We start from the raw sequence: 12,617 nt of genomic DNA, 5'->3' as shown, positions 1-12,617 counted from the left end.
TCAAGATAAAAAGCTTTTGCAAAGCAAAGGAAACAGTCAACAAAACCAAAAGACAACCGACAGAATGGGAGAAGATATTTGCAAATGACATATCAGATAAAGGGCTAGTATCCAAAATCTATAAAGAACTCATCAAACTCAACACCCAAAGAACAAATGATCCAATCAAGAAATGGGCAGAAGACATGAACAGACATTTTTCCAAAGAAGACATCCAAATGGCCAACAGACACATGAAAAAGTGCTCAATATCGCTCGGCATCAGGGAAATCCAAATCAAAACCTCAATGAGATACCACCTCACACCAGTCAGAATGGCTAAAATTAACAAGTCAGGAAATGACAGATGTTGGCGGGGATGCGGAGAAAGGGGAACCCTCCTATACTGTTGGTGGGAATGCAAGCTGGTGCAGCCACTCTGGAAAACTGTATGGAGGTTCCTCAAAAAGTTGAAAATAGAGCTACCATATGATCCAGCAATTGCACTACTGGGTATTTACCCCAAAGACACAAAAGTAGGGATCTGAAGGGGTACGTGCACCCCGATGTTTATAGCAGCAATGTCCACAATAGCCAAACTGTGGAAAGAGCCAAGATGTCCATCGACAGATGACTGGATAAAGAAGATGTGATATATATATATAATGGAATATTATGCAGCCATCAAAAGGAATGAGATCTTGCCATTTGCAACGACGTGGATGGAACTGGAGGGTATTGTGTTGAGTGAAATAAGTCAAACAGAGAAAGACATGTATCATATGATTTCACTGATATGAGGAATTCTTTTTTTTTTTTTAAGATTTTATTTATTTATTTGAGAGAGAGAGAATGAGAGAGAGCACATGAGAGGGGGGAGGGTCAGAGGGAGAAGCAGACTCCCTGCCGAGCAGGGAGCCCGATGCGGGACTCGATCCAGGGATTCCAGGATCATGACCTGAGCCGAAGGCAGTCGCTCAACCAACTGAGCCACCCAGGCGCCCGATATGAGGAATTCTTAATCGCAGGAAACAAATTGAGTGTTGTTGGAGTAGGGGGTGGGGTGGGAGGGATGGGGTGCCTGGGTGATAGACACTGGGGAGGGTATGTGCTCTGGTAAGCGCTGTGAATTGTGCAAGACTGTTGAATCTCAGATCTGTACCTCTGAAACAAATAATGCAATATATGTTAAGAAAAAAAAAAAAGAAGAAGAAGAAGGTAGCGGGAGGGGAAGAATGAGGCGGGGGAAATCGGAGGGGTAGACGAACCATGAGAGACGATGGACTCTGAAAAACAAACTGAGGGTTCTAGAGGGGAGGGGGGTGGGAGGATGGGTTAGCCTGGTGGTGGGTATTGAGGAGGGCACATTCTGCATGGAGCACTGGGTGTTGTGCACAAACAATGAATCATGGAACACTTCATCTAAAACTAATGATGTAATGTATGGGGATTAACATAAGAATAAAAAAAATTTAAAAAAAAAGAAAATAGAAAAACATAAACAAGAAAATAAAGTTCATTTTCCTTACTTAAAAATAATCACTATTAATATTCTGCTAACAGTTTAGATGTGTGATGTGTATACATATAAATACAATTTAAATCCTATAGTGTATATTTTTTTTGTAGCTGGACTTTTTCACAAAATATGTTATGAGAAGTTTTCCATACCATTAAATATTCTTCTAATGCATGATTTTAATGGCTTCAAAAGAGTCCATAATATTGGTTTACTATATTTTAACTAATAGTTCTATGTTGACATTAAACATAAATGTTTATGTATATCACTATTGCCTTAACATAAATTCAGAAAACAAATACATAAATCAAGTGGGAAAAACATTTTAAATTATATTGCCAAATTTATCTCCCCCAAAATTATGCCAGTTTATTTTCCTAGTAGAGGTAAATGGATGAGAGTATCCATTACCTTAAATTCTCTATCAGAGGTACTATTTTTTTAGTGCCAATGAGAGAGGGAATATTTTACTACATTTCTTTAATATCTTTAATTAAAAACTTATTTTAAGGTTAAATATGTTTTTAGATTTTCATTTTTTTAGGGGGGAAGAGATACATGAATTGCCTGTTCACCTCTGAAGCAAAGAATATTTGTTATCCCCTAATAACTCTCCTCTCTCTATTTCTTAGTAACAGAAGAGATAACTTTTAGTTGGGCACATAGCCCCTTGAAATAAAGACATTTCCCATTCTCCTTTGCAGCTAAGTGTAGCTATGTATTAACTCTAGGCTGATGAAATATAAGCAAAAATGATCTATGCTATTTTGGAGAAATGTCCTTAAAGGCAAAAGATATGCCCTCTTTTTCTCTTCATCATTCTTGATGGTTGAATCCAGATGTTATGGTTGGAGCTTCAGCAGCCATTTTGGACCATAAGGATAAGGGTCACACTATAGAGATGGGAGAGCAGAAAACTAGAGGGAGCCTAGGTTCCTAAGAACTTTACAGAAGTTCCATCTTGGAAGGTTGGTCTCCAGATTTTTATTTGAAAGAGTAAAACTGTATTTTTAAGCCATGATTGTGTTGCACTGTTTGTTTTATCAAGCTGTACTTAAACTTAATTGATGTAAGATTTTTTTCTCCATATTTTTTCTTACTGATTTCTTTTTCATCAACAATTTATTTTTTAGAGAGAGAGAGTGAACAAGCAGAGGGAGGGGCAGAGGGAGAGAGAGAATCTTGAAGTAGACTCCCTAGTGGGCTCCATTCCAGGACCCTGAGATCATGACCTGAGCCACAATCAGGAGTCAGCTGCTTAACCGACTGAGCCACCCAGGTGACCCTTCTTACTGATTTTTAAGTGCACTTTCTATTTTAAGAATAGTTACACTTTATCTGGTATATATGTTACAAATTTTTCAAGATTTTCATTTGCTCCTTAATTTTTTATGGAATTAGGAGGCAAAAATATAATTATTCTTAAACTTAATTACGACATAAATTACATTATACATTCAGAAAAATCATTTAACAGTGTTAGCTTAGAAATACAAATTCCAGGGGCGCCTGGGTGGCTCAGTCGGTTAAGGGTCTGCCTTTGGTTCAGGTCATGATACCCGAGGTCCTAGGATAGAGCCCCTGCATCTGGCTCCCTGCTCAGTAGGGAGTCTGCTTCTCCCCCTTCCTCTGCCCCTCCCACTACTTGTGCTCTGTGCTCTCTCTCCCTCTCAAAAAAAAAATAAAATCTTAAAAAAAAAGAAATACAAATTCCAGAGAAATATTTTGTCGCAAATATCATAAGGCAGCACTGAGAAGCATATGTTCATTTCTTACAGGTACACAATTAAATGGTTATGTTGCAGGCCAAAGTCATTTAGATGATTAGAAATTGTGTATATTTTTGAAGACTTAATAATTCATTCCTTACTAATGCAGAGAATTTCTGTTTGTAATTTGTGGGGCTCTGGGTTCAAAGCATTGCCCCAGAAGTCTTCACTGGGCCTTAAGGGAAGCTGAGCGGGCCAGCTCTGCCTGCTACTCCCAATGTGATTTATTCATTAGAGTTCTACAAAAGAGTCCCTGCTAGATGACTTCCCCCCCAGCCCCCCACACACACAGATAAGAAATCTAGAGTCACAATTTCCTACCAGATCATAAGCAGCCAGCATTTTTTTCTGCACATCTGGAATTGCCCCCAGAGGCTCCAGATAAGGAAAGTTGTCTTTCATCACAAGAGAGACTGAAGGAGTATTATCACTGGTGATGAGCCGAGAGGACAGGGTCAACAGGCACTGTTTCAGACTGACAATTGGAGGAAGTCCACACAGTTCCTTAATAGACACTATGGCATTCTGTGGGGAAGCAAACATGCAATTAGACTTCTGACCACATGACACATCACCCCCAGCACTTCTAGGTTTACACAAAAGTATATTCATTAAAAGTATACCCTCTGATACATATGTAATTTGGAGGAAACTGGATTATAATCAACCAGAAGTGTAACGTGCACCAAGAAAGCACACAGAACTAATTCACTATCATACTTCATCTTTGTCAATTTTTAGCAACTGCCACAAAAGTGCCATAAAGCAAAGCTGATTGTGAACCAAGGCTACACAGTGCTTTTCAAAGCAGAGCATTGGAATATTCACACAAATTAGCCTTGGCTGGTTGTGAATATCTTATTCGATTTGTATCATGATGATCATAAAAACATGCCAGTGATTATACATTGGAGTACATCTCCTTCGGGCTTTTCCCCTCAAGGTAGCAGGCTGCAATTACTCACAGATGTGCATTCGACTAACCATCAATTGTATTTCTCTGTCATCCCATCAGAAATGCACCTGACAGATGCACATACTAAAACAAATTTCATGTAGAGCTACATTTGTCCATGTTTTACAGGTTTTTAAAATTCATTTGAAATAGAAATTGTAACTATTTCATATTTTATTAACAGCGAGCAATACCTAACCTATTATATGTCAAATGAATTTAGCGACAATGATGGTATTTCATTTTTCTACTGATTAGGCTCCAAATAATCCTTAACCCAAAAGACTTTATGTTAAGGTGATATAAATTATCAGTATTACCTGGAAAAAAACTTTATCCATAACCAACTCTCCTTACGATGCATTTTAAAAACATAGTATGTGTAAAGGATATATTTCAAGAATTACACAGAAATAAATAAAATTGATTTCTAATATGTAAAGTAAGATGTAGAAATGATGTATAAGTAATCTAATACAGGGATTTATAATAGTTTTGAATTATGTCAGAAAAAGTCAGAAAATGGTAATATTTGGAACCTATTTTTAAAATAGTGGCTAAGGCAACCACTTCAAATAAAATGCTTACAATCTAAGTACTTCTGTGTGAATTATGTACCATACTGTTTTCCACCACTTCAGCTATTTAAAATTGATTTTAAGTCTTTTCTGGAATTTGTCTGTGAAATAATGTAAAAATAAAGTCTTCACCAAATGATGGGTTTGAGATTCAGCATCACATGACTAAAAACCATGAATGATCATGAGTTTTGGTAGTAGGCCATTCTGGATTTAAAGACCAACATTCCTATTTACTAACTGCAATATTTGGGAAATCACTTAACTTCTTCAAGCTTGTTTTCTATCTTGAAAGTAGGGATTGTTTGGTGAGAATTACCATTAAAATGTTAGCTAAAGGAGCAAATAAACTGCATTGAAAAATATTCCTCTCTTGTTTTGTTCTCAGACTGCTACTTTTTCTGCCAACCAACACCTCTTTGCACATTGCAGGAACTTAGTATTTGTTGTTTGGTTGTTTCTCAGTAACATTACCCTAGAATAGATATATTCTATAGTATTCAAGAAAGAAATTGGCAACCATCTATGATTTCAAGCATTAATGAAGGAAAAGAAACTAACATTGAATTTCCACATGCCAGGAGTGGGCGATTTACATACATTGTCATTTAATTCTGATAATAATTCTGTGATGTATTACTATTTTTCTTACCTTATGTGGAGAAAACTGATGATCAGAGATCTGAAATAACTTGCTTAAGATCACAAGGGGATAGAATTTAAGCCAGAATCCAGGTTCTTTCAATTAAACCACTTTTCTAAGAGAAGACCACATAGTTTTCAACAAGTTCAAGTGCTGACTATTGTTTGTTTAGTTGTGTTTGTTCTTGTGGGGAGTAATTTATTATTGTTGTTGTCATACACTTAAACAACTAAAATAACCTAATAAGCATTACATTTGTTTCTATGACTTCAAATTCCCTTTCATGTTCATATCTGCAAATATTTAACATATATACTTGTAATTAGTATAGTCTATATATATATTATATATATTGCACATACATATAATATTTTATATTCCATTTTGTTTACATTGTTTCATATACACAACCCCATATTGGTTATGTGGCAGGGATATTTAATGGATCTATAAAACATTTATATTAACTGGTTTAGTTCAGGCCAAATTTAACACAGCATTCGTTCACAATTAGGTACATAAAATATATCTGCTTTATCACAGACAACACTTACTTCAGTGGTACATGGGTTTATACAACTTTTCTGATAATTTTTTGAGGAATCAGATCACTAGTAAAACACAGTGTTCACCAGTAAGGGAGAGGTAGGAAGAAATAGGGGCAGGGAAGAAGAGCTTGGGATTTTTCCTACCTGCATATTTTCTCTCATATCTATGGCTTCTCGTAAGGGATGAACTGCTATTTTAAAGATGTCATCTATGGTCTTAAGGCCGATATTCCTGAGCATAGTATATTCTCGAACTTTCTTCCCCATTCTCACTGACAGGCTGCGCTTCTGTGCCTTTCCTCCTCCACTTCGATTAGTTATTGCTATGTGGACAAAAAGGGTTACATGCTCCATGATGTCACCCACAAAAGAGCGCAGGGGAACATGCCGATATCCAGGCTGCAAACATTCAAACGGTATCGTATATTGTCCTATAAACTCATCCCCAATGTAGTCATCGTCCAGAACGACAAAACGAATCATGGCCAGCTCAGGTAGGTTTACTTGAAACTCAAAAGTTTCATCAAAAATAGGGTTATCACTGTTCTGTTGGACAGTTTTAGTTCTTTGTTCTGAACAGTCTGCTGGAATTCCATGTATCTCTATACAAACGTAGGGATCTATGACATCTCCTTTGGCACAAGCTCCTTTGGGCTTTGGAAAATTCTGACCACTGATGATCTTGATATGAAGAACGAGAGGAGACACCCCAGGTACAATGCCCTTGGTGTTTGCACTGAAGTAAGAAACTTCATCTCGCATGATGGATGGCCTTAGAACATAACCACAGCCTCCGTTTTGAAGAAACCAGCCTGTGTGAAGGTCCATCATTGGACCTGGAGTCTGAAAATTCATTGCCACAATCTGACAGCCACAATTCCAAAAGTCCTGTGGATTCAAGTTACTGGAATCGATCCTCATGGCACTTGGATAGATTCTCGATAAGAATCTCTTATTATAATTTACAAAATCCTCTGGGTACTCATTTGCAATTCGGCTGGCCTCTGTTTCGCTAAATGAACACATTTCCCAATAGTTTTGGCTTTTCATAGACAGTTCAAAATCCCTATACTGAACAGACTTGCAGATGGATACCAAATCGGAGAGTTCCCTACACAGGAGGATTTGTTTCTGCTCGCCATTGTAATCTACCGACAGCCTTCGAGACATTTCCGCTTCTTCATCTTCATCTGTTACTTCTCCTTCCAAAACATCTGGGTCAGAAGGCAATGTCTTTCCTTTCACAATAATCATTCTTTTCAATTTTTCTGGTGATGGGAGGTAGGTTTCTGATGGCAAAGGTGCCTCAGTATAGAGCTTATCGCCAAAGATCTTCTTCATCTGTTGAGCCATTATCTTTTGCTGTGGTAGGGAGCAGTGATTTCCCAGGCAAAGAATGAGTGGGTATTCGGAAGCAACGAAGGCAAATTTATTTATCACCTCTATGACACTTCGAAAGGAAAGATGGGTCGTCACATTATTTCGATTACAAAGGATCGGCTCATTGTCTGAACCATCATTAACATCAAGTTCAATGCTTCGACAGCCCATTTTCAAAGCTCTAACATACCCATTAATATCAGCCGGCCCCCTGAACTGGTCTTCTATGAGATAGGTGTTGTGCGAAGCATTGATATAGTAGTGAGATAGTGGCTGGGTCATATCTTGGGCAACCTTTTTTTGCTCAGGATCAAAAATGTCACATTCTGGTGACAACAGATACTGGGTAAAGCCATCAATTGCAAGAAACCCTTTTTGACGACCCTCTTCAGAAAGTTCATATCTCCGAATAATGTCTAAGCACATATCCTCAGTAATATGGGTGACTCCTTGCTCAGCTTCTAAAAAGAGCATGAGATCATTGGCATCCAAATATTCTTTGTTCTTAGATATCTGGACCAGTAAGAAATATACTTCTGGCCTGGTGCAAAGTTCACAAAAAGCCTCACAAAATTCCTCTTCCGTCACTCGGGTGGTTAGTTTTTCTTTGCTCTTCTGGATTTCTTTAAACTTTAATCTGATCTTGGATTCCTTCAAGGTAGGGTTGAGTTGTTTTATCAACTCCACAGAGGTGTCTTCCAACATAATCCCATTCCCATCAACATCTGCCGCTTCAAACACTGTTTTCAACCACATGAACCTTGGTGTGTTCTGGTTGCCCTCCATAAAGTCAAGGGGTTGCTTACTTCGAGAAACCAGGTACCGTAAACCTGACACCCAGATATTTGCTACGTCTGCTGAATTGGCAACTAGGTCCAGAGACTCATAGTTTTCCCCATGGAGTATAGAAAAGGCACAGTCCTCACAAATCTGGTCAGCGAGGCCATTGTTTCTAAATGTTTCTGTGTTCTTCCCCAGTCTGATCTCTTTTATAGCAGAAATGTCAAGCTTAGCTTTCTCAAGGTCTTTCTTGGAAGGTTCCCAGCGAAGAGCTTGGAGGTCTGTGTCCAGAGTGAAAAAACGGTTATAAATACGAGAATTTGGCCGGACCTTCTTTAATTCGCAGCCAGCTTGCATGAAGCTGATGCAGTCACTCGCACTGCTAATTTTCTTTTCCGATGGCATGCTGCTGAAAGACACTGTTTTCTTTCTTCCACCACATTTTTGGTTTGAAGGATCCTGTAAAGTAATTTGAAAATAATGAATCAATTTTCCTTAGAAAAAAGACAAATTCAGTAACACTCTATGAACTCCTCAGGCTCCACTCAGATATTATAATTATTTAGACCTAGAAGCTAGCTTAAAATACACATTTTCACTGTTCCAGAAAAAGAAGAATTGCTGAGAAAATTGATATTATTAGGTTCAGAAAAAAAAACTTATTTTTCAAATGCCTGGTGTTCTTTGAAATAAAATAAACTATTAAGTTAACTACGAATCACTCATTTGTTCATTAAAGCAGATTTCCTAAGAACCTCTACATGTTGGTACTTTAACAACCTAGCTCAAATCCCTACAGATATGTGAAAGAAATAATTCTGGATTTCTTTAAAAAGTTTTCCTCATTAAAAAAAAAAAGTTTTCCTCATTTATACTAAGCAACAGTTTAAGTTTTAAACTTAAAACTAGTCCAAATAAAAGATTTTTGCGCCTTCATATGCTTTTCATCAAAAAGGACTGGAAATAGACAATGGACAGAATGGGAGACGATATTTGCAAATGACATAACAGATAAAAGGCTAGTATCTAAAAATCTATAAAGAACTTATCAAATCAACACCCAAAGAACAAATAATCCAATCCAGAAATGGGCAGAAGACATGAACAGACATTTTTCCAAAGAAGACATCCAAATGGCCAACAGACACATGAAAAAGTGCTCAACATCGCTTGGCATCAGGGAAATCCAAATCAAAACCTCAATGAGATACCACCTCACACCAGTCAGAATGGCTAAAATTAACAAGTCAGGAAACGACAGATGTTGGGGAGGATGCAGAAAAAGGGGAACCCTCCTACTGTTGGTGGGAATGCAAGCTGGTGCAGCCACTCTGTAAAACAGTATGGAAGTTCCTCAAAAAGTTGAAAATAGAGCTACCCTACAACTCAGCAATTGCACTACTGGGTATTTACCCCAAAGATACAAATGTAGTGATCCAAAGGGGCATGTGCACCCCAATGTTTATAGCAGCAATGTCCACAATGGCAAAACTATGGAAAGAGCCTAGATGTCCATCAACAGATGAATGGATAAAGAAGATGTGGTATAGGGGCGCCTGGGTGACTCAGTCGTTAAGCATCTGCCTTCGACTCAGGTCGTGATCCCAGGGTCCTGGGATCGAGCCCTGCATCGGGCTCCCTGCTCGGCGGGAAGCCTGCTTCTCCCTCTCCCACTCCCCCTGCTTGTGTTCCCTCTCTCACTGTGTCTCTCTCTGTCAAATAAATAAAATCTTTAAAAAAAAAAAAGAAGTGGTATAGGGCGCCTGGGTGGCTCAGTGGGTTAAGCGACTGCCTTCGGCTCAGGTCATGATCCTGGAGTCCCGGGATCAAGTCCCACATCGGGCTCCCTGCTCGGCGGGGGGTCTGCTTCTCCCTCTGACCCTCTTCCCTCTCATGCTCTCTGTCTCTCATTCTCTCTCTCTCAAATAAATAAAATCTTAAAAAAAAAAAAGATGTGGTATATATATACAATGAAATATTATACAGCCATCAAAAAAATGAAATCTTGCCATTTGCAACAACGTGGATGGAACTAGAGGGTATTATGCTAAGCAAAATAAGTCAATCAGAGAAAGACAAGTATCATATGATCTCACTGATAGAAGGAATTTCAGAAACAAGGCAGAGGATCATAGGGGAAGGGAGGGAAAAATGAAACAAGGCAAAACCAGAGAGGGAGACAAACCATAAGAGACTCTTAATCTCAGGAAACAAACTGAGGGTTGCTGGAGTGGAGGGGGGTGGGAGGAATGGGGTGGCTGGGTGATGGACACTGGGGATGGTATGTGCTATGGTGAGTGCTGTGAATTGTGTAAGACTGATGAATCACAGACCTGTACCCCTGAAACAAATAATATATTATATGTTAATAAAAAAAAATTTTTTTTTAAAAGGACTGACAATAAAACTTAACTAAAAGTCACTTTTTTTCCTCAGACTATTTTGAAGAATGTAAGTGTCTTGAAAGTCAGACTGAGAGCTAACAATAGACAAATGACTCTAACTAGAGCAAATTTTCAGACTAAGGTAAACAGTTTGGATGAACTTTATGAGAACCAATACCTGCATTTCGGTATAATGCTATTAGCAGCCACAGCATAGAACCAAACAGAAATCTGAATGGTTCCACTAACTTTTAATGTTCTCCCAATGTAAATTACATTTCCAAGCTGTCTGCCATAGAATTTCACAGAGAACACTTGCACCTCGCCTTTTCCCCCTCTCTTTAAGTGTCATTGGATCTTACTCCCAAAGAATCCCTATGTCCTCAGCCCACTTCGCCCTTTGCTGAACAACAGTGTTGACAGGGCATTAGACCTTCTCTGTTCAGATTAGTGTGCCTTAAGCAGGTTAATTATTCCTTGTGACTATTTCCTTCTTGGGTGTATCTAGGCCTTCTCACATATTGTCTTTCTCAAATTACAGGTCTGGTCCTTATATTCATAAGATAATAGATGTCATCTTAGTCCCAAACTCTCCGCTATGTCGATCACTCCTAATTCATTTACACTGAACATCTGACCAATGCCACTTAAAACTGGATTTTTTTTATACTTCCTTCTGTTCAGACCATAGATTAAAGTTAATAATGCTCGCAACCAGATCATCGACTCAGATAATTCTCCCAGGAACAAATTTCCCAAACACACCTTAAGGCATGTTTACGGTGCCTGATTTTATAAGCGTATCAAAGAGGCAGCAAAGTGTGGAATGCAAAAGGCAATGTCCTTATGCAAAACTAACTAGTCTCAAGCTGTGATTATTCCGTTCAGTAGATCTATGACCTTGGGTAAGTCACTTAGCCTCTCTGAATCTTAATTTCTGCTTTTCAATAGGAATCAATAATTCTTTTATATAATAGTGTTGCTGAGAGACTCAAAAGAAAAAGTGTTTGTGAATATTCTTTGTAAACTGTAAGTGCTTATAAGGTTACTCTTTTTGAAAGAAGTACATTTCTTCATACACCTGGTCACTGCAGGACCTGACCAGGATATTGGGGGTTATCAAGAAGTTGATTCATTCTTGACCTCTGAGCATTTAAGACAAATCTTCAGCGATAAACAGAAAATATTTTAAAACAGACACATGATATTGCTATTTTAAGCCCTGAGAAGTATGACCAAAGTAGTCTGGGTTGTCTCCTTCACTGCCATTCTTTTAAAACAGGGTAGAACGTCTCCCCTAAGGCCTTATTTAATTGTGATCCTGCCTATAAGAGCCTCCTTATCCTGTGATTCAGGAAAAGGCAGGATGATTTATTATTCAATTGACTAAAACCTTGCCCGTGAAAAGAAAACAAAATTTGCTTTAGTTATGGAATGTTGGTGGGATGATTCATTAACTCAAATATATATCTGATCTTCAAGTGACAAAGATATATATTACCCAATTTACAGAATAAAAAAGAATTCTGTATAGATTACAGAATATTGCTTCTTGATGCCCTGGCATTTAACAATTTAGCTCTTACTTTTCCAGAGAGTTGTTATTTTTAATTATCCCATAGTAGTCAATTTCCTCATCCTTAAGTTAAAAAACAAGTATAAATCTTCAGCTGTTTATATGCAGTTGCACTATTAGAACACATTGAAATTCATCACAACCCACATGCTCAAAAATCTCAGATGTATGTGTGTATTTTTCCACACCATGAAGGCAGGCACCTAATGGCACTGCTGAAAAAAGGTTACTCTACCAAGTAAAATAAAGAGGGAAACTGTGAATTGTGATAGTATACTAGACTGTGACTCAGCTTTTAAAGCTACCATTTGACTAGGCTTTTAAACTAATGAGACCTTTCACCAAAAAAATTATTTTTATATAAATCAGATCATCTTCTAAGAAAGATTATAGTCAACAGAATTATAAAACCTCTAATAGTTGCTAACAAACCTTAAGTGGGAAATTAGTGTTGCTGTAAATGCATGTATGTAGTTCCTGTGCCCGACGTTTGGTACCACACC

At 38.0% G+C, this 12,617-nt stretch overlaps 1 protein-coding gene across 3 annotated transcripts in view; it reads right to left on the bottom strand.

Annotated features, from left to right (window-relative positions):
• The window catches only part of PLCL1 (phospholipase C like 1 (inactive)), a 365,254-nt gene that overhangs the window by 76,723 nt on the left and 275,914 nt on the right, over positions 1-12,617 (bottom strand). For all 3 annotated transcript variants that reach the window (XR_010410263.1, XM_064586875.1, XM_064586874.1), the window contains exons 2-3: positions 6,139-8,613; positions 3,592-3,795 (exon numbers count right to left, since the gene is read on the bottom strand). Coding sequence is in view for 2 of the 3 variants with exons in the window: in XM_064586874.1 (XP_064442944.1) it covers positions 3,592-3,795; positions 6,139-8,613 (2,679 nt within the window). In the remaining variant the exon portion in view is untranslated. The remainder of the gene's footprint in view (positions 1-3,591; positions 3,796-6,138; positions 8,614-12,617) is intronic.

The sequence above is a fragment of the Mirounga angustirostris genome, unplaced genomic scaffold, assembly GCF_029215605.1.
Source record: "Mirounga angustirostris isolate CCGP_5_RB_7025 unplaced genomic scaffold, mMirAng1.0.hap1 SCAF_3, whole genome shotgun sequence".
Lineage (NCBI taxonomy): Eukaryota > Metazoa > Chordata > Mammalia > Carnivora > Phocidae > Mirounga > Mirounga angustirostris.
This window is presented reverse-complemented; position numbering and strand designations above follow the sequence as displayed.